At 41.6% G+C, this 23166-nt stretch overlaps 1 protein-coding gene across 3 annotated transcripts in view; it reads left to right on the top strand.

Annotated features, from left to right (window-relative positions):
- Positions 1-856, top strand: part of CNTN6 (contactin 6) — a 129358-nt gene extending 128502 nt beyond the window's left edge. For all 3 annotated transcript variants that reach the window (XM_063165041.1, XM_063165040.1, XM_063165042.1), the window contains one exon: positions 304-856. In XM_063165041.1, coding sequence (XP_063021111.1) covers positions 304-437 — 134 coding nt within the window. In that variant the 3' untranslated portion in view covers positions 438-856. The remainder of the gene's footprint in view (positions 1-303) is intronic.
- Positions 857-23166: the final 22310 nt, after the last annotated feature.

Raw genomic sequence — 23166 nt, forward strand, 5'->3', positions numbered from 1 at the left:
CTGCTCTCATAGATAACCTATTATTCATGGAAAAGAGAGCATTTTTATATTTATATTCATAGTTTGTTTTGCAATAAAATAGTCAAAACCCTCTTGAATAAGACACCCATGGAAAAGGTGAGATTTTGATCCAAAACCCTACTCCACTAAATGGCCACTACAGTTTAATAATCAAATAAATAGAAATTACATTTGTGGATAATGTTTCATTTTGAAAAGAGAACAGCGATTGCTGTTGAGCTAAAATGCAAAGAAAAATAATTTCTGACACAGATTTACCTCTGTCTGTTTATATTTTAACAGGTTTAAGCTCTGGAGCAATGAAGTTATCCCAAAGGATAAACCATACATTGGCATCTGGGATCCTGCTGTTGGGTTCTGTTCTTCTAAACCCTTTTCCTTGCTGGTTCCAGCAATGCTCTGCCATGGACTTCTAAAAATAAAAGTGTAGATTTTATCTTAATTCTTCACCATAACCAACATTCCTGAGAAAAATCAGCACTGGGGAGGGGGAGGGAGGAGGAAGTGGTCTGTCATTAAGAAAATATTAGGCATCAAAATTCCATGAATTTTTAAAAATAGGCTTGGAAATGAAGGGGTAAATCAACATGCATTAATTAAACGGAGTGATGCCAAACCTAATTTGGGATTGACACGTGGGTGGTCTCAAATTTTCTCCAAGTAGTTGTTATTGGAACAGCATTTTAATGGAATGTCAACCTGTGCAAGCTGATGCCACGCAGGGGAGCAGGGATTCAAAACTCTTGTGATGTGGATATTATTTATCTCATGTTCTTCGATGTATCCTGTTAAAAAAACCCACTTTCAATTAAATAAAAGCTATTTGTTTACATTTTGCACTTGTCTGTATTAGAGGAGGTGTCACAAAACACATTATTTGAAGTACCCTGTGCTATTTTCTGCAGAAAAGGGGAATTTTATTATAAAACTTATAAATAAAATGAGTCTCCTATGGACCAATCCAAAGCCCAGTGAATTCCACGGAAAAATTTTCAGTGGTTTCAGCAGGCCTTGAAGCAGAGCTGAAATAGCAGCACCTTTTATACCATCACACACTTCACATATTCTCAAATCCATTTGAAAGGACTTTTCCATGCACAGACGGTTCTGATCAGCAGAACTTCCAGAGACACTGAATATTTTCTGAGGGAGAACTGAAGTCTAGCTGTCATTAAGCAGCATCAGATGCTCTCTCCTGATTTTGTTATTCTTTGCTGTGGCTTGAAAGCGTAGATTCATCTTTGAGTTGAGTGTGAAGGTAAATGAGAAGAACATTGATTTTCATAATCTTGAAATATAAATAAAAGCAGCTAATTAAGCCCTTCAATCTCCTGAGTCCCCAGAATGACAAATTAAACACCAGAGCTTGGCTTTCAACTCAGGAGATGCAGCTCAACACTTGAAGCCACGCTCCTGCCAGCTTGAACTACATCTGATAAAAGGTGTTCTTTGCCTGATATCATTACTGGGAAATCTTTTCTTCCTTCTCACTTTGCTCTGAAGTTTGTTTTCTTTTCCCCACCGTCAGATCCATGTTGTGTCATCTTTGTAAACATTTATAACTACAGGATAACCAAATACCCCAAATATTTTTTAAAAGGGGACTGTTGGAATGGGGGCGAAGATGTGTCAGCACATGAATGAGTAAAAGAAGTTCAGCTGAGCATGGAAATCCTTCAAAGAACACATTAAAATATGTTGGTTATCCATGGGCATGGCAATGGGAATTCACAGAGGAATTGGTACCTCCTCAAGTTGCCTGCCAAGCCAAACCTTTCTCTGATTCTCTGATTCCTCACAGAGCCCATGGGCTAGTCTGAGAGAAAATAAACAAAAAAATGATAAAATCATTGCAGAATCACATGGTAGAGATTGATGTCCAAGCAAGTAACTCTTCACAGGATCATGGAATGGTTTGCGTCGAAAGGGACATTAAAGATCTCTTCCAGCTGGTGGTATTTAATAACCCCCAGACTGCATTCAATAAAATATCTTCTAGAGGTCACTCCTATTTGGTTTTGGGAGAGCTTTTTGCATCATTCCTTCCCAGCAGGTGTCCAGCAGGACCTCTGCTCACTCCCAGACCTTCTGTGCCCATTAAACAACAGGTTCCTTTTATTTCCCTTCATTAAACTGAATCTGAAATTCTTATACTTCATAACATAAATGTAATTCCCTGCTAACTTTACCCAAAACATCCTTTTATTCAAGTGAAAAGAGATTTTCTGCAGAGCAGCTACAGCTCAATAGAATGCCTGAGCGATGCTTAATTACAGGGAGGCTCTGGAAATAAAATGTCACTTTTAGAAGTCTGTCCTCTGGGATTTCTACAAAGTTCCTAATCACAGGAGTTATTAGGAAGAGGTTTAACAGAGCTTTCAAAAGAGGAGAATGGTTTAGATAGAAATGAATGTGCTATAGAAAATCCTGATAATACCTTAATGAAGTAAAAACATTTTTCCTTGCGGTGGAAGTAAACAATGAAACACTTCTTCAGATTTCTTCTCCCTTTTGTGCACCAATGATGTTCTTTTCTGGCTGTAGAAGATCCAAATCAGACTCTTAAGCCTCAGCATTTCTCCATTTTGCCACTCCCAGGGGAGCAGCCCTTTATAAAAATGGACAATTGCAGAATCCCGGGAATGTGAATGAATGTTCCCTTGCTGAATTCCCTTGGACCTGCAGTTGCAGGGTGAATATTCTGCCTCAGGAGCAGAGCTCAGCAGTCTTAAGGAGAAAAAAAACTTTAAATCCAGCTCCTCCCACCCTCCCTAAATCACTGCAGAACTTGTGCAGGTTCATTTTCTCCTCTGCAGCTCCCCCCTCCTTTTGTTGGTGTTTCACCAGGACAAATTGAGCCCGAGCTGCCCAAAGCACTGAAAGTCCAGCTCTTTTTATGTGCAAGTGTTATTAAAGCAGCTGATGCTGAAATGGAAAGGGCTCACATGGCTGGCAGCTTTCATTAAAAAGAAAAGAGAAAGGGTCAAAAAGAATTTTGTCACTTAGAGTTGCAGGGAAAAACTTTGGAAATAGGAGCAGCAAAAATCCCCTAAAACCAGAAGGTGAAAAGAAAACAACAGAAAAACTCTGCAGTGCTCCTGATTTTTAACAGCCAAGAACCTGAATTAAAAACCCCATTTAAAGGTGCCCAGTAAAGGGAATTTTGGGCCCAGACTTAGCAGATTTTAGAGAAAATCACAGAGCAGCCAAAGTTTTCAGACAGCTGGAAAAATAATACCTATTTTCTTTTGATAACCTAGGCAAAGTACCAAAACATGAAAGAGACTCACAGTCAGGGATTTTCATTTTGAATTTAACACATCAACAAAATATTTCTCCATGAAAAAAGCAATTTTGAGCCTCTCCAAATGTTTCCATTCACTCCGAGCACAATGTTTCTTTGTGATTTACGAGCATTTAAACTTTATTTAACACCTTCTCCCTTCTTTATAGGGCAATTTTTGAATAGGAATGCCAAGAAACGAAATAAAACAGCCCATGTGTGTTATTGCACCAGCCCCTAAATCAACATTACCCCAGAGTGCAGAAACTCCCTGTTTCCTGTGGGCTGTTGGAATTCAGCCCTGGTGATGCCTTGACACCGAGATTTAAATCGCACCCATGAACAAATGTGTTGTAAATGTGCAAAAAAGGTTTTATTAATATCAGCCTGTCCCTCAGTGGTGGAGAATTCTCTGCAGGGATTTGCAGGGACCATGGAGGAGGGGATTCATCTGCTCATGGGGGTTTGGGGGCTCTCGGGGGGTGCCAGGGGATCCTGGCTCGCTCTGCGCTCCCCTCTGGGCATTTTTGTCCGCTCAGGCAGCACAAGAAATGTGAGAACTTGAATAAACCAATGGTTTTGGTTTCCCTGCTCGAAAGACGTCAGAGTTTGAGTAAACCAATGTGGTTTATTGTGAGGGTAGAGGTGGAAAACTTCTCTTATCAGAGCCTTGCATTCTTCTGTCCATCTCTGCAAGCCTTTGTGAGCACAGCAAGGTTCACTTTGTGGTGTTGTGAGGTCCCCAGGATGTGAGAGGTGAGAATTTGACTCCATGTTCTCAGAAGGCAGATATATTATATTATATTATATTATATTATATTATATTATATTATATTATATTATATTATATTATATTATATTATATTATATTATATTATATTATATTATATTATATTATATTATATTATATTATATTATATTATATTATATTATATTATATTATATTATATTATATTATATTATATTATATTATATTATACTACATTATACTACATTATACTACATCATATCATATATATCATATATCATATATCCTATTTTGTAATGATTATATTATATTTAGTATATCATATTTATGATATACTAAAACTATACTAAAGAAATAGAAGGGATACATCAGAAGGCTAGAAAAGAAATTACAATAACAGCTTGTGACTGATCAGAGTCCTGACACATCTGGACTGGGATTGGTCGTTCAGTCAACACAATTCACATGGAACCAGTCAAAGATGCACCTGTTGGTCACCAACCTCCAGACCACATTCCAAAGCAATCAGATAATTATTGTTTACATTTCTTTTCTTAGGTGTTTCTGAGGCTTCTCAGGAGAAAATTCCTGGGCAAAGAAGATTTTTCAGAAAATATCATGGTGACAAGAGTTAAACAAGTTAAACCAGCGCACTTCATCTAAATCCAGGATTAATTTCTACTCTAAGGCAATTTCTATCCTCTCATGTGTGATTTACTCCCCTCCAGCACTGATATTTCCAAGACACCATCCCCACAATTGCCCTGAACCCGCCCAAGGGTTGCTGCATCTCAGTGCTCCCAAAATGAGGTTTCAGGCGCCTCTGTGGGTGCAGCCACAATGCCATGGAGGCACAGAATTCCAGAATGGTTTCGGCTGGGAGGGACCTTAATCCCCATCCAGTGCCAGTCCTGCCATGGCAGGGACACCTCCCACTGTCCCAGGGTGTCCCAAGCCCTGTTCAGCCTGGCCTTGGGCACTGCCAGGGATGTGCTGGCTTTGGCAATGAGTGGATTGGGGTCTGGGGGCAGGCACAGAGTCATTGCCACAGGGATGCTGAGCTCCCCCAGCCCATCATTCCTGCCAAGGAGTGCCCCAGCCTCCCTCCACTGAGCTGAGCTATTTTCCAAAGGCTCCCTCTGCCCCTGACTGAATTTATGGGAGGGACAACACCTCCAGGACTGCTCTGAACTGAAAATATAAAATAATGGCCAACGATGCATTCAGAAATATCCACCTAAAAATTTAAATAAGGTTCCACAGACTTCACACAGAATGCCCCTGGCCAAATCCAGTGTCTGGGTAAGGATGTGACATTTCTCTCACTCTGACCATTATCTAATCTAAAAACTGAAGGAGAGGGTGGGCAATCAGCACTATTAAAATAGCCTGTATGAAATCTTCCCTGGAAAAATTTACCATCAGGAAAAGGTCAGTTGGACATTTTGACAGCCCAGTACAATGAGGGCCTCTAAATAGCTTCAATCATTCAGGCTTTTTTATTAGGAACTTCTTTTGTCAGCTCTTAGCACTAAATACTTGAAAATAGGCCTGACATAGCAATTAAAATGTCATATTAATCATACTGCTGTGCATTGTTTCTTTGCTTAACCTATTTTAAAGACACCAATATATTTCAGTGCTGAGAAGCAGCTACAAATGTTTGTCATCTTTATGGAATGAACTGGAATAATTCTGAAATGCTGAGGGATCCCAGAAGAGCAGAAGTTTTTTTGTAAGGTGCTGTACTGGGTTGGCTATATGATGCTTGTATCCCAAATAATTATATATATATATATATAAAATATTGGAATCTTAATATTCCAATAAGATAAATGGAATTGTTGCACTTGAGTCATCAAGTCCTTACAGTTGTTTTTTTTCCAGATTGCCTTCAGTGACATGTCCACCACAAACTTTCCTCATTGATGTCCTTGTTTCTCCTTGTTTTGGTTTTCCAGCCACATTCCCAGTCACATCCCTCTTCTCCAACCACTCTGCTGCATCTCCTCAGGTAAAATCCAATTTTTCTCTTAGAAACCATCCATGGGCTCTGCCAGTAGCCTTGCATTGGGTCACTGTTGTGGTAAGAAGTAAAATAAAAATGAAGGTGTTCAAATGCAGGGTTTCATGTAAAATGGAGGTGTCTGGAGAGGCCAAACTTCCTACAGCTCTTGGGGCTGTCAAATATCCAGGTGGAGCAGCACCTTCCCTTCTCTGTGCACCTCTGGCTGTTCTTAGAGTCACAGAAACAGGAATAATGGAAATCATGGAATGGCTGGGTGGAAAGGGACCTTAAATCCCACCCAGTGCCACCCCTGCCATGGCAGAGACACCTTCCACTGTCCCAGATTGTCCCAGCCTGGCCTTGGGCACTGCCAGGGATCCAGGGGCAGCCCCAGCTGCTCTGGGCGCCTGTGCCAGGGCTGCCCACCCTATTCCCCCTGAAATCCCCTTTTCCTGGCACATGTGAGCTCAGGGATCTTTTCTGGAGCTCTCACTGCAGTGGTCTGTGGGAGCACTGCTGCCATGATTTAATTACATTATTCTGCAGCCCTGCTGTCCCAGAGATTTTAAAGAGAAACAGCACAAATCTTCCCTGGGTCCCAGTGCCCTCAGCAGATTCAAAGCCTGTGCAGTTTGAGTGGGTTTGGAATTTATTTGAAAGCCTTCTTACATCAGTACAATTTATCCACAGAGATCAGCAGTTTACATCCTATTGATTAATGCAGTTATTGATTTATTCTGCAATTGTACTGGCCAGGTTTATACAGCTCTGGAAAGTGCTATTTTCCAGGAGTGATTGACTTCTTTCTTTATTGACTAAAATGAGCTGATAAAAATCATCCACTGGCTGAGCCAGAAGTACTTTTTTTTTGTATTCCTGCTTCCAGCAGAGAAAAGTAGGAGACAAACAGTGCTGCAGAGCAGAGGGAAGAAGTTCCAAGCTTAACCCCTCTGTTATTGCCCTGCCTGGGCTAAGCCCAGCCCCAGCCTTGGCAGGGTGAGAAGCTGGAGGGCTGGGATGGGAAAAAAGCAGGCAGCAATTTGGATTTGGGGGAGGAGGATTAATCTGCTCCTCCTCATCCTCACCTAATGCCTGAACGTGGTTTTTGGAGCTTTCTGCTGCTCCCAAATGTCACTGTCCCCTTGCCCAGGTGTGGGAGCCTCAGGTGGGCTCGTGGGAGGGGGTCAAGGACGGAATTGGGCTTTTTCTGCTGGTTTAGGGAAGGTGCTCCCTGCACTTGGAGCTTTTCGTATCACCTCGAGGCTTTTTTTTGTCTAATTACATAATATAATAATTTATATATTAATATAATAGTAAATATATAATATATTATATTTTGGTATATAATGTATTATCTAATTCTAATATTAGATAATATATTACATAATAGACATAATATATAAAATATAGTATATAATATATTATATATTATATACTATATATTATATATTATGTAATATATATTATGTATTACATATTATATATTATATATTACATATTACATATTATATATTATATATTATATATTATATATTATATATTATATATTATATATTATATATTATATATTATATATTATATATTATATATTATATATTATATATTATATATTATATTACATACTACATATTATATATTGCATATTGCATATTACATATTATATAGTATATAGTATATAGTATATAGTATATAGTATATAGTATATAGTATATAGTATATAGTATATAGTATATAGTATATAGTATATAGTATATAGTATATATTACATATTGCATATTTATTGTATATTGTATATTATATATGTAATATATTATATCTTGTATATTATACAATATTAAAGATACAATAATTTGTCTGTTAATAATTGATCTAATTAATCTCTGGCACCACATTCCTCAGCAGCAGCAGCTCACAATCATCGCTCTGCATTAGGAGATGTGTGTTCCTCCCTCCAGCCACTGCAAGGTTTCCTCCATAAACCAATCCTGCTATAAATACAGCCCTGGCTCCCTCACTTGCTGGTTGTTGGAGGAAATAAAATAACAACAAGCCTTGCACTTTAAAACCTTGTTTATAAAACATCTTCATAAACCCACTCAAAGAAACATCTGAAATAAAATCATGGCTGTTGCTCCCCATCATGCCAGCCCTACAAATTGATTATTTTCTTTAAATTAAAGCCATCAACTACACCAGGGCTGCTTTGTGGCACTTGACAACTTTCAGTAAAATAAGGCTGCCAGCATTTATTGATTCATGGGCACTCTGGGCTGTGCTGGGCCTTCCTGGGCCTTTCAGAAAATGCAAGAGCCCAGCCCAGATGATGCCTGTGGGTTTTGATGCCTGTGATACCCACTGGCTGCCGAGGCTTTCAGCACCACTCAGGGTGGCAGGATGCTGACTCTGTATCCATTGATATCCTTTGGCTGGATGCTAAAACATTAAGGGTTTTTTCTCCAACAAAACCACATTTTTTTTCTCTTTTTCCCCTGTAATACATTTACTTTTGCAGAGAACAGGGGCTGCCAGATCCTTCTAACCAGATTTCCCCAGATCTGTGTTTTGCAGAGCTGTGTAAGCCAAAAGGGGCACGAAAATGCCCTTGGTTGTGCTTTGTCCCTCAGGAATTTTGGGCTCTTTTTGGGAATTGTCCCCTCAGGATGGGAAGGATCCAGGAATAACCTTCTCCAAAACAACCCCTGTTCTGGGAGCCAAAATCCAAAATTTGGCTGATTGCCCTGAGCTGTTGTTTCCTCCCTCTACACGACAACTTTTGAGTGGAAAAAATTTGAAATTAGAGAATGAAATGAGTTCACAAAATACCCACAAATATCTGCTACATAATTTTTTAATTCTTTAAAGATTAATGGATGAGAAGAAGTGATTAATTCAAGCTTTGCTTTGCAGATGATCTCTCAGGCCTCACAGCGTACGTGCACAGTCAATATTTTGCAAATGTTTTGATTAATAAATCTTTATATAGCCCACTGCAACTTTGTAGATTTAAATTGATGCTTGCACTCTGCATACTGATTTTCCCCACATGGTTTCCTGACTCAGGCTCGTTAGTCCAAAGGAAAGAAAACAAAATAAACGCTGCTGAGCCCAAAATATTCCACTTTCACCACATAAGGTACAGAACCCTTTGGAAGCCACTGTGTGTGATGGTGTTCACAGAGGTCTGGGGATGAGGGAAGAGACGAGGATCTGACTCCATTTTTCAGAAGGCTGATTTATTATTTGATGATACATATTATATTAAAACTATACTAAAAGAATAGAAGAAAGGATTTCATTAGAAAGCCAGCTAAGAATGGAAAAAGAAGGAATGATAACAAAAGTTTTGGTCTCGGACAGAGAGTCCAAGCCAGCTGACTGTGATTGGCCATTAATTAGAAACAAGCACATGAGACCAATCCCAGATGCACCTGTTGCATTCCACAGCAGCAGATAACCATTGTTTACATTTTGTTCCTGAGGTCTCTCAGCTTCTCAGGAGGAAAAACCCTAAGGAAAGGATTTTTCATAAAATGTGTCTGTCACAACTGTGTTCTAGGCAGAAGTTCTAGGCACCACTGCACCAGGATGTCCCCACCTCCAACCCCATCTCTCCAGCGCCATCCCTGGATTCTTTTCTGGGCTATCAGCTGCTCCCACAGCAAGAAAAAATGAAAGAAGATTGGGATCATGAAACAGAACAAGAGGAAATGGCCTCAGGCTGCACCCAGCGAGGCTCAGGTTGGACACCAGTAGGAATTTCCCCATGGAAAGAGGGGTCAGGGGCTGCCCAGGGAGGATTGGAGCCCCCATCCCTGCAGGTGTCCCAGGAATGGCTCAAGGATTGGGCACAGGTGGGACTCGGTGATGCTGGAGGGCTTTTCCAGCCTGACTGATGCTGGGATTCTCTGCACTCTCAGGCTAAGGCAGCTCACCCTCAGTGCTGCAGCGGAGCTTTGTTCCTGCTCTGCTCTTTGCTCTGAGTTTGTTTAATAACACAAGCACTGCATTATTCACAGCCTGCCTGGAGCACAAAGGGCCTGGGGAAGGGCTGAGCCCACCCTGGGGGGATCTGGGCTCCTGAGCCCACCCCCAACACCAGCTCTGCACAGGTCCAACCCTGGCACAACAGGACACGAAATAAAACAACACGGACACTGGAACCCCAGGGGAGGAGGGAGAAAGAGCAAGAAAGAAGAAGAAGAAAGAAGAAGAACAAGAAAGAAGAAGAAGAAGAAGAAAGGAGAAAGAAGAAAGAAGATGAAAGAAGAAGAAAGAAGATGAAAGAAGAAGAAGAAGAAGAAGAAGAAGAAGAAGAAGAAGAAGAAGAAGAAGAAGAAGAAGAAGAAGAAGAAGAAAAACCCTCAGTCCATAATCCAAGGAACTGGTGGGACAGGGAAGGTGGATGCTGTCACTGCATGGGGGCTTTGCTGTGGATCCCTTTTCTTTCCAATTTTTCTGAATAAAAGAAGTGTTTACCAACTCCTTTTCTTCCTCCAGACTGACCTTTGGAGCCACATCCAGTGACTTTTCCAAGGTTTTACCTTGTCCAGACATTGGATTATGGAAATACAACAGGCACCTTAATTCTACATTCAAAACATCCCCAAAAATATTAAAGCATGCTCAGGCTATGCTCATCCTGCAAAAAGAACCATTTCTTATAGAGAAACCCCCATAAAAGCACTCAAGTGCCAGAGAGGATGCTCAATATCATTTTTTTAATAGTAATGGAGAAGATTAATGAGAACAAATTTGGACCCCAGCATTATAACTCTTGCAGCAGATATTATCATTACGTGCATTTCACATTATCACTAATTTTGTATTCAGCATGCCAGGACCATTAATTCAAACCCAGTCTGCAGCTGAATGAGGCAGATTGCTTAAGAAAATAAACGTCTCGATTACTTTTTATAGTGTTGAAATTAATTTACAGTTCTAGTTTGCGAGAACTAAAATTGAGAATTAAAACTATATTTGGTACCTGAGATTTCTCAGAGATTAGCATTCACGAGGCAGTAAAAATATTAACTACTTTAAATAATGCTTGCAATATTTCCAGGGTTATGAAGCATGTTCTCTTAGCTCATTTTAATTTATTTAGCATCCATCTCTCTAAGCGTATTCACACCACTGGAAGATTAGAACGAGATCATTGCATTAAGAGAAATACTATTTACAATGATGTGTAGTATCTATTTCCAGGGGCTTTGGAAGGCATGAAAATAAAGATTTTGATGATGTCTTTAAGGGCTCTCCTGCTGCCTTTGTGCTGCAAGAAAAGTCAAAGTTGAGGAGAATTTCTGAGGCAAAGTGGCATCGAGTCAGGAGCGGAGTAAATAAAACCTTTATGGGAAAAGGGGAACTGATAAAACACACAAAGAGATGTTCGTTCTGGGTTTGTCTCTGAAAATCCAAAGCGTAGAAGGGATAAGTGGGGGAACCAGAGTCTTGTGGCATCGTTTGGCTTGCAAAGGGACCTTAAATGCCACCCAGTGCCACCCCTGCCATGGCAGGGACACCTCCCACTGTCCCAGGTGCTCCAAACCCCATCCAGCCTGGCCTTGGGCACTGCCAGGGATCCAGGGGCAGCCACAGCTGCTCTGGGCACCTGTGCCAGGGCTGCCCACCGTGACAGCCAAGAATTCCTTCCCAATATCCCATCTAAACCCACCCTCTGGCAGTGGAAGTCATTCCCCCTTGTCCCATCACTCCACCCCCTGTCAGTTATCTCTCCCCATATTTCTTGTGGCTCCTTCAGGCCCTTTCCTGCCAGCAGAGCTTCTCCATCGTGATTTCTGGTTATTTTTTCAGTCTCCTCCAAGAATTAACTCCCATCTTTGCTGTCAGGGCTGTGCTGCTCCTCCTCAGCCCCATCCAGCACTGTCACTGAGCACACCCCTTTAGTTCTGGGTGAAAGCATTAAAAAATCACAATTATTACCCAAAACAGGCAATAATTTTGATGTTTGGACGTGTGGGGCTTTTTAAACCGTCAGTGTGAGCCCCAGCCCTCAATTCTGCCTGTCAGAAATCTCCTTGAAATGGATGAAAGGCTGAGCTCCTTAAACAAGTGGTTGATACAAGCAGCTGAAGCTTAAAGAAAACCATCAAATTTCATAAGAAAATGGGATGAGTTGGCCACAGTGTCATTGTGGGATTAGGATCTCAGTCAATAACATCTGTTCTAATATGCCCCTTGCAGAAGGAAGAAAACAGGATTTAAATTTAAATCCATAGATTGAACAAGAGGCAGGGTGGCAGATGCAGAGCTGTCAAGGTGCAATACTTGCTGTGAGGCTTTGGTAAATTCTGGTTTGATTTGGATATTTAATGATAAAATGAAATCTCAGCTGGATTGGATCTGTCTGCAGAAAGCTCTGAGCAGCTTTTCCAACCTTTCCCTGGATCCTTAAACTTGGAGTTTGATCTGAGAGGCACAGTTGGAATAACTGGAAGGATATTTTGGGGAGGGAGCTGCTACAAAAACCTCCAAGCACTGTTAGGACCACATGTGATGGGAAATTGTCTTGCAGATCTCCTGCAGTCCTGCAATTTAAAAAAAGAAAATCATTGCTTGACCATTCTTCCATATAAACATCATTTCCTTTAGGTACCATTGCAGAAGAGATGATGTTCCCAAAGACTTTTTCTGTTGCTTACACTGATAGTAATTTTTATTACTTCAAATTGGAGAGTTTTTTTCAATTGGAGGGATTTTAGGATGAAAGCACCTCAAGCTGTGAGATTTTAACAGCTCAGTTCAGACTCTGAAGCACAGAAATGGCACTGCCTCAAATTTTCATTAAAATAAAAGAAAAAAGAAAAGAAAATATACTATTCTTAATTCTGAAGGCTAAGCCCCAAATGCCTGAGTGTCATTTTATGAAAATCTCCCTTCCATGAGCAGTGAGTCTCCAGTGTTCCACGGCAGTGCCTCTGCAATAATGGTTTCAAATGGAAACATTTATTTTTCCCTGGTTTTTAGTAGCTACGGGAGAAGCAGGGGGCTAATTACCAATGCTGAGCTGCAAGGGTCAGATGGAGAGGAAAAAATAAAACGAAATGTTTCTGAAAATAGGTGAAGGATCCTGCTGTGGCAAATTTGAATGATGTAGGCTGGTGCTGGGGGGTTTTTACCCTGTAGTCTCTAAGTTAGAGCAGACTTGGTGTTTTTTGAGTTGGAACTGCTTGTAAAGAGACACAATGAGAGCTGGGAAAAACAAGTTATTAAAACACTGAAGGGTGATTTTCCCAATAAAGACAATGCATATTTAAGTTTAAACATACATAATATCAGCAGCTGAGAGTGCAGAGGTTTCTTCACCACAGAAATCAGCAATTCAGCAGCAGTGAGACACCTCCAATGCTCTCCTTGCAGGAGGAGTATCCAAAATAGGTCATGGAGAGAAGAAAAGACTGAGTTTAAAACTATTTTCTTACTCAGTTCTGCTTCCATGTCATCCTAAGATCCTGGCAGGGGAAGCTTTGTGGGACTTCTCCCTGTCTTTTGGAGGTGGCCTTGTTGTCACATCATTGTCATGCACAAAGGGCAAAAAAGGAAAAGAAGAAAGCTGCGACTCATGGCTGCCTCAGAGTGAGCCCTTGGCCCTGCAAACCAGAGGTAGAACATTGTTGGGAAGGAATGTGGGATGCTGGAGGTGATTCACAACCCCAAACCTGGCCTGGTGTGCCTCCTTGAGAGCACTGGCACTGCTGCAGAGGGAGATCTGACAGAAAACCCAAACCTGCCTGGCCAGGTGGGCTCTGAGAGAGCCCAGAGCAGCAGCAGGGACAGCACAGCCCCTGCAGGACATCCCAAAGACAGGTGGGCCTGAGAGAGCCCAGAGCAGCATCAGAGCCCAGCACAGGGACATCCCAAAGCCAGGTGGAGAGAGCCCAGAGCAGGGACAGAGCCCAGCACAGCCCCTTCAGGACATCCCAAAGCCAGGTGGGGTCTGGGAGAGCCCAGAGCAGCATCAGAGCCCAGCACAGGGACATCCCAAAGCCAGGTGGAGAGAGCCCAGAGCAGGGACAGAGCCCAGCACAGCCCCTGCAGGACATCCCAAAGCCAGGTGGAGAGAGCCCAGAGTAGCATCACAGCCCAGCACAGCCCCTGCAGGACATGCCAGAGCCAGGTGATCCCTTCCTGGTCCCTTCAGGAGGCTTTGGCTCCTTTGCCCTGTGAGCCCTTCCCATGCCAGGCAGAGCTGCCAGCACTGGCACACAAACCTGCCAGCCATTTGTGCATATTTCACTTCATCATCATGCAGAAAGCCTTAGGAGCCTTCCAGACTCCCCAAATGAAAGAGTTCAGCCCCTGCAGGAGCACCCTGTGTGCTCCCAAGCAGAGATCTGCTTTTTTCCATGGGTGTCACAGCAAGATCCATCTCCTCAGACACCAGAGAGCCACGGGCAATTACTGAGCAGAGCACTGGTGGCATAAATGGGATTAAACACCCACCCACATGTACCAGGCTGAAGCAAATGGGAAAGTGGAGGAAATCAGCCCTCAGGGCACTCTGGAATACAGATTATTTTTTTGTTCTTCCTTTCAGGAAAGCACTGAGTATAAGGTCTCCTTGGTTCTGATCAGTTCAGATGGAGCATCTCGCTGCAGCCAGAGAAAGGCAGGCACTAAGAAGTTCTCAGAAGAAATAAAGAAGTTGAGAAAATCATTTTATTGCCTGACAGAAGGAGAGGCTGCCTTAATTTTGTTGTCACTGGGAGTCTAAATGTATAAGGACAGCTGCTGTGCTCAAGCAACAATGCAATCAGTTAATGCTTTCAGCAGGGAGACATTAGCTGCTTCTGCCTCCTGCCAGGCAGGGAGAAACAAAGTTTACCCAAAAAAGGGAAAAAAGGAAACTTTTAGACATTTTTTCCTATTTTTCCTCTGCTTTTTGGGCAAAGGGAGGGCAAGGCCCACAGCAGAGCAGGGAGTGCTTTGCAGGAGGTTGCCTCTGCCCCATTTTGGGGGTTGGAGCTCTGAATGTGCCTTGTCCATCAGATTTTCTGCAGCAAAGCCACACAATTACAAATATTAAACAGCACATGGTAAGGAACTGAGAGAGGATCACAACAGCTACTCTTGTTGCTGACCAAAAAAAGATCAAACAGCAGAATGTTGGCTGAGATTTCAAATGAAGCCACAAAACCAGGAAGAATTTGCCCTACATAGAGCAGAAATTGGCACGAATAAAATGAAGACATTTGCTGTTTTTACATCCCCAAATGGAAGTGAAGGTAAAGGAGGAACTAAAACTCTCTGTAAACTCAAGGATGTGTTTCTGCCCCGGGGCTGGAATGAGGAAGGATCCTGCTGGAGCAACAATCCACACAACTCACCTGTAAAAAGTTCTGAGGCGATAAAAAGGAGAATCAAAGGAGTTTTATATTGGAATAATGGTCTGTTCAGGCAGTTCATGAGGAACAGGGAAAAAGGGAAAAAAAGAAAAAAAAGGAAGGAAGGAAGGAAGGAAGGAAGGAAGGAAGGAAGGAAGGAAGGAAGGAAGGAAGGAAGGAAGGAAGGAAGGAAGGAAGGAAGGAAGGAAGGAAGGAAGGAAGGAAGGAAGGAAGGAAGGAAGGAAGGAAGGAAGGAAGGAAGGAAGGAAGGAAGGAAGGAAGGAAGGAAGGAAGGAAGGAAGGAAGGAAGGAAGGAAGGAAGGAAGGAAGGAAGGAAGGAAGGAAGGAAGGAAGGAAGGAAGGAAGGAAGGAAGGAAGGAAGGAAGGAAGGAAGGAAGGAAGGAAGGAAGGAAGGAAGGAAGGAAGGAAGGAAGGAAGGAAGGAAGGAAGGAAGGAAGGAAGGAAGGAAGGAAGGAAGGAAGGAAGGAAGGAAGGAAGGAAGGAAGGAAGGGATGCACTGGGATTTTGAGCACCTCAGTTCCCTTTTCTGTGACAGAATTTTCTGTGCCTTTTCACAATCCAGTTAGAACTTGACTCAGAAACCCAAAGACCTCAGGTCAACCCTAAACTCAGAAAAGTCAGAAAAATAAATTTAAAGAATCAGATTTTATAGGCAAATCAAGCAAGTGGAATTTGGCTCTTTCAGTCAGCAAGTCTGAAACATAATGACCATAAAGAAACAACACTGAAATAAGAGAGGCAGAGACAATATTGCCTTAAAGGAAACAGGAGAATGTGGATTTTGTAACTTGGATGCTCTCAGGCCATCACTACTGAAATGAAAGAATTTACCTTAGGTAGCTCTAAGATCCAATCTTGATCTTATTCGTAATTATTACATGTTGAAAGTTTAAATATTTCATATAGAAGAGATTAAAAGATTGCAAAAGAAACTGAATAATCTCCAAAGACTTCAGAAAGTGTAAAGGCCAAACTTAACCTGAAAGGAAAAGAACACTAAACCTCCATTGTTAATTAAATCCCTTATTTATCACATTTGTCTTAATTTCAAATATTTATTGATAAGGGATTTAAATCAGAAATGACAGATTAATCCTTTCTTTGGGAGCAGTGATTATTTGAAAGCAGCAGAGAGAATGCCAGGCAGGCTGGACAGAAAGCACAGCTCAGTGTAGATATTAATCTGCAAAAGTGGATTAGAAAAGTCAGGCTTGGACATTTTCACCAGGGTTTTATTCAGTCTGGGGAACAGCCTGGACAAAGGATCCACTGATGTTGAATAGCTGAGAAATCACCAGGGAAGGAGATGGAAAACAAACCTCAAATCATTTGAAAAGATTAAACAGTGCCATAAAGTCATTTAATTAGTTGTACTTTTTGTTGTTTTGGGGACATCTTCAGAGCTGTTTTATCCTTGCCTTGCTTTGCTCCCTGGCCCCCATGGAAAGGGCTCGGAGATGTGGCTGTGGGAGCCCCAGGAAAGGCACCACCGCATCAAACAAAGCCACACACAGACTCATCTCTAAACTCTCTTGTTAATTAAAAGACAAACATCAGAGCCTGGCCATGTTTCCAGGCAGAAAAAAAAAGAAATAAAAAAGAGAAAGTTTTGCTGTGGTTTCAATGACAACCAGATCAGGTTTCTCACAATATTGATCAAATCAAATCTCAAGTGAAAGAGGCTGAGATGGCTGAAGAAAGCAATGGGTGAGGACTCTAAGCAAAACCACTCCTTGGGCATTGTTCTGATGATAAAATTCAGTAAAATGATCTTTGAAAAATGGAATTCTTAAATTGCAATTATCATCATCATCATAAATCACACAGATTTTTGTCAAAGGTGCTTCATGCCCTCGATGTCTTTAATAACTCAATCCAAAGAGGGTCTGGCTTGATCCAGGCTGCTGGACAAGAGGAACCTGATGTGCAGGCTGGAGAAGATTGGCTTAGAGAGGTCTGAAATGAGCTGTCAAAGCCCTGCCTTGAGTGTTCTGGAAAGGATCCTGAAGTCACTGAGCCCTAAATATGCTGGGGAGAAACGTGGAGCTAAATGAAGACACAAATAAATGAAATTGAGAGGCTTAGCTTTATAGGTAATAGAATAACAAAGATATTTCTATGGCAATCAAGAAAACATGGCAAAGACTGATTAAAAAATTAACTATGATCAAGCAGAAAATACAAATATGCTTAGTGTGAGCAGCAGATATTAGATCTGATGGAAAAATGATCTCTAGAATTGTTTTTTTCTCAGGAATGAAGCTGACACACCATTTTGGCTGATAATCCACCTTCCCATGATGCCACAGTGAGATAAAATCATCACTTCCCCCCCTTTGAAATTATTGTGTCATGTTGTGAGCAGTTCAGGAGGTGCCAACGATGGGGGAACTGTAAACACACCCGTGGTAAATGAAAGGCAATCAATTTATTTTAATTAACTTCAGCTTTTTCTTATTTTTTGTGAGTATAATGTGATATACCAATTTAAGATGATGTTCTAAGCAGAGATTATCAGCAAGGCTGTTTGCAAAGTCTCTTGCTGTCGCTGCAGGTGATTTAAACAAACATTTTTCAGGAACTTTTGTGCAGTGTTTGTTTCTAAACAGAGCCCTGAAGAGAAGCAACCTCTCCGACAGGGTCTGCTCCAAAGGTCAAGTGATTCCTGGGGAAAGGGACTGCAGGATGGCACGATGCTCTTTCCCACTTCTTCTGTTCCAGAAGTGTTACCTGGATGCTAGAAAAGCAAATTACCAGCAGAAATTATCCTCCAGTTCTAGAAAATCTCCCAGATGTTAGCAGGCGTTCCTATCACCTTAAAAAAAAAAAAAAAAAAAAAAGAGGAAATAATAAGAAGAGTGTTTTGAACATAGATGGGGATGCTGAGAAAATTAAAAATATATCACTTTCCCACTGTTTTCCATAAACATTTCAGCCTTGTTTGATGCTTCCCCAAGAGATTTTATTCCAGTGCCTCTCCTTGAATTGCATCTTTAATAGAGATGATGAGGCTGCAGAGGTTCAGCCATTGCATTCTTCCTTTAACCTCTGTTACAATTCCATTTGGGTGGGATCTACATCCAGATGATAGGGAAAAAAAAAAATCTTCTTTTCTTCACAGCTGATTTATTTTGTTGGCAATTTCAGTTCTTCTGTCTCTACAAAACAAGGAGACTTTTCCTTCCTTCAAATCAGAACTAAGGAATACACAAATGAGAAGATGTGCCAGCTTCAGCTTCGCTCCTCTGAGCTCCTTTGAAATCATTTCCCTTGAACTTCCATCTTTAAAAACAGCAGATGACTTTAAACAACCCTCAGAACTCTCCTGATGCATCTGTAAAATGTTTTCCCCCAGGAAATCAAAGGCAGGAGACCTTTGTTTCTCGAATCCTATGATAAATAAGGAACTCTGACTTTAAATATATATATATATATTTAAATATAGGAATCATGTTAAAACCTTGTCGTGCCGCAGAAAGTCGTACTTGACTCGCAGTTTGGAGAGGATTTCAGGGTGTGCTTCAAAGCCTGTTCATTTTCCCAGACTTGGCAGAAAAAAGGCTCTGAGGGGAGGTTTTGTGTTCGGGAGAGCTGCATCTCCCAGGGTGGTTTGAGTGGGGATGCTGAGATGTTGGTCTGACCCCCTGTCCCTGGTAACTGCTCTGGGATAATCATCCCCAGCAAGGAAATAATGGATCTTCCACTGGGAGTTCAGTGCCACAGTGAAAGCAAAGCTGAATCTTGGCTTGGGTTGAAAATATTTGGGGAATTCTCACCCTCAGTCAGAGCTCGCTGGTGGTGCTGAAGAGCTGATCTCAAAATAAATAAAAATAAAAAAAAATTTACAAATAAAAAAAAATGAAAATAAAATAGAAATAGAAATAGAAATAGAAATAAAAATAGAAATAGAAATAGAAATAAAAATAAAAATAATAAAAATAAAAATAAATAAAAACAAAATAAAAATAAAAAATTTAAAAATAAAAAGAAAAAGAAAATAAAAATAAAATAAAAATAAAAATAATTAAAATTAAAATTAAAATTATGGTTTAGCAAAGAATTTGCGGGGGAATGAACCCCAGCACATTTGGGAAAAATGATAGAGACAGAACAAGAAATTCAAGATTCCCAAAAGAGCATCAGCCCGACCATAAAGGGAACACTCAGCACTGTGCTCCACCTTCACAGATAAATTCAAATTACTCACAAAGTTTATGCTGATTTGTTTCTGCCTCACCCTTTGGTAAGAATCCTTGTCCTGCATGAAAAACTAAATGAATGCTACTTAAAGTTTTGCCTTCTTGATTTGCATTTTCCATGAGACAGTAAATTAAATTTATGCTAATCTGATACATATATTCTTCCCCTGAACCATTAAAGGGGAGGTGGGGCTACACAGTGCAATAGTTTAAATAATTATGGCTGTCACTCACAATTATTCAATCTGTTGTATATTAAAAACCAAGTTGCAACTAGAAATTATCCTTCAGTTCCAGAAAATCTCACAGATGTTGTTGTGCTGATCAAAGTTCTGAAAATGTTGGATATAAGATGCAAGTTCCCAAGGAATGGAATATTAGAAGAAGCTAAAAGTGGAATCTTTAAGTTTTAAATGGTTGGGGTTTTTTTCATACTTTCCCAATAAGGTTCAGCATGGGACTAGAAATGACAGAGTATTGTTGGGAGTTATTTAATGCTTCTATAAATAAGATTTCATAGAATTCTACATTAACACCCAGGAAGACTTTGGGAACTAATGACACCCAGGTGACAAAGCTGCTCTGCCACTTCCAGGCTTGGCTGTACACATTTTATAGAGATTTTTTATATATATTTATATATTAAATGAAGTGACCTCCAACTGACATATTCTACAGTATATCACTGGACTGGAGAGCATCTTGTTCACCTCTATTTTCACTCCAATTCAGTTTAAAAAATCAATAACTTTTGGTGTGAATAGAATCCTGTCTCTGGTATAGGTGGCATTATCACTAAAAACATGTGGCTCTTTGAGTGCTGTGACAGATCCTTTGAAATGCAAAGGTAAAACCAAGTTATTAAAGCTCATTTTTTTTTCTCCTCAAGTATTTTTAAGCTGAGCTTGCCTTTGATTTCCAGCACTGAGGTAACAATATGAGCATCACAATAGAGGTCACGGGCAAGAGCAGACAAAAATCAGGTGCGAAAGTGAACCCAGGCAGATCCTCTGGATCCAAATCCATCAGTCCCAAAACTCTGGAGAGTGCCAAGCAGAGATCCCTGCAGATCCTTTGGTTCCAAATCCGTCAATCCCAATCCCAAAGGTCTGGACAGTGCCAGGCAGAGATCTCTGGTTCCCAACCCATCAATCCCAAACAGGATTGAGGTTCCCATCCATCCCAAATAGTGAGCTCTGAGAGTGCCAGGCAGAGATCTCTGGTTCCCAATCCATCAATCCCAAACAGAGACCTCTGGAGAGTGCCAGGCAGAGATCTCTGGTTCCCAATCCATCAATCCCAGAGCTCTGGAGAAGGCCAGGCAATGATCTCTGGTTCCCAATCCGTCAATCCCAAACCCCAAGCTTTGGACAGTGCCAGGCAAAGATCTCGGCAGATCCTCTCATTCCCAATCCATCAATCCCAAGCAGTGACCTCTGGACAATGTCAGGCAGAGATCTCTGGTTCCCAATCCATCAATCCCAAAGCTCTGGAGAGTGCCAGGCAGAGATCTCTGCAGATCTTCTGGTTCCTAATCCATCAATCCCAAACTAAGACCTCTGGAGAGTGCCAGGAAGATCCTCTGGTTCCCAAACAGGATTGAGGTTCCCATCCATCCTTAGCAGTGACCTCTGAGAGTGCCAGGCAGAGATCTCTGGTTCCCAATCCATCAATCCCAAAGCTCTGGAGAGGGCCAGGCAGGATCCTCTGGTTCCCAAACAATCAATCTCAAAGAGGATTGAAGTTCCCATCAATCCCAAACAGAGACCTCTGGAGAGTGCCATGCAAAGGTCTCTGGTTCCCAATCCGTCAATCCCAAACCCCAACCTTTGGACAGTGCCAGGCAAAGATCTCGGCAGATCCTCTCATTCCCAATCCATCAATCCCAAGCAGTGACCTCTGGACAATGTCAGGCAGAGATCTCTGGTTCCCAATCCATCAATCCCAAAGCTCTGGAGAGTGCCTGGCAGAGATCTCTGCAGATCTTCTGGTTCCTAATCCATCAATCCCAAACTATGACCTCTGGAGAGTGCCAGGAAGATCCTCTGGTTCCCAAACAGGATTGAGGTTCCCATCCATCCTTAGCAGTGACCTCTGAGAGTGCCAGGCAGAGATCTCTGCAGATCCTCTGGTTCCCAATCCATCAATTCCCGTGACCTCTGAGAGGGCAGGGAAGACCCTCTGGTTCCCAATCCCTGCATCTCCTTCTCTGCAGGGAGGATGGCTCACTCTGGTGACAATTCCTTGTGTAAATAAGGCTCAGCTCAGCTCACAGCCTCAAATTCTGGCGTGCTGAAGGCAAGTCAGAGGATGGATTTTTGCAGTGCTTCGCAGCATTATGGTGATGCATGAATTTCAAAAACTAGCAGGGGATGGGGAATGGAGGTGGGGCTGATGCCAGCACAGAATTCCCAGGTCTGAGGTGCTTCCAGCCTCTGCTCAAGCTGCTCTAATGCTGCTCTGGGTAGCCAAAAGCAGCTTGGAGCCAAACTTTTATTCTGAATCCACTGGGAGGAATGGGCTAATGGGGAAGGAGACAATATCCTGAAATGGATGAGAGTGGATGCACTTCCAGCTGCTGGGGAAGGCTGAACAGGAGCTGCAGAACTCCACTGAGCCCTGCCCTGGGTGATGCTGAGCTGCAAAGAGCTCTCAGCCCTTCAAAGATGGATGGAAGCTTTGCAGGGGAATGAGGGAGCAATGAGGTATCTGGGTGTAATATTGCAGATTTTGTTGGGATTTAAACAAGCCCCTGCACTCCACAGTGGGCACGTTTTGCATGTCAGCTCTCAAAACTTGCTGCTAAATCTCTGTTCTGTGACATTTAGCATCACTCTGCTTCAGCAAAGGTTGTTGCTTTTTTTTCCAGTGCCTTCCTGACCTGTCTTGAAAGTCAGCAGTGCCATCAGTCTGGGCTGACACACAGAAAATAGTGACATATCGACTTTTACAAGGGGTGCCACAACATGAATAGATGAGAACTCAGCGCTTGGATTTTCCATATGAAAGGAAGTGTCAACAAAACAGAGGAAAGTCCCCACACTTCACCCAGTTAATGAATCCCCCCTGTCCATGGGCATGCATAATTCAGTGCTGGAATGCATCTCCTGAGAGAAAAGAGGTGAACTAAATTAAAACTTTTAACCCAAAATTTCTTTTTTTTTTTTTTTTAACATGAAAGCTCATTTCTTAAAATTCTGAAAGAACAAAGTTAATTGGTTTGAGCTGTGTGCTGCTCTGGAATGGGAGGCTGGAGATGAATCACAACAATTTGCATTTTCTTGGAGAGTCAACACAACGTTTCTTCTCAGAGCTTTTTAGAGTTTTAAAAATCATGAATTGTCCTTCTTTTGCCACTTTCTTGGGAGAATAAATGAGACTGGATGAAGCTTCAGGAGGTCTCAAATGCAACCTTGAGCTAGAAGAAGCTCAGCCAAGAGTTCTGCTTTATCCTGCACTTGTCTGCACAGCATTTTTTTCTTACAAAAATGAGAAATTTCTTGCCCTTATTACACATTATCCATAATTTTGGAGTCCCTTCA

The sequence above is a fragment of the Melospiza melodia genome, chromosome 10, assembly GCF_035770615.1.
Source record: "Melospiza melodia melodia isolate bMelMel2 chromosome 10, bMelMel2.pri, whole genome shotgun sequence".
In the NCBI taxonomy this organism is placed as follows: domain Eukaryota; kingdom Metazoa; phylum Chordata; class Aves; order Passeriformes; family Passerellidae; genus Melospiza; species Melospiza melodia.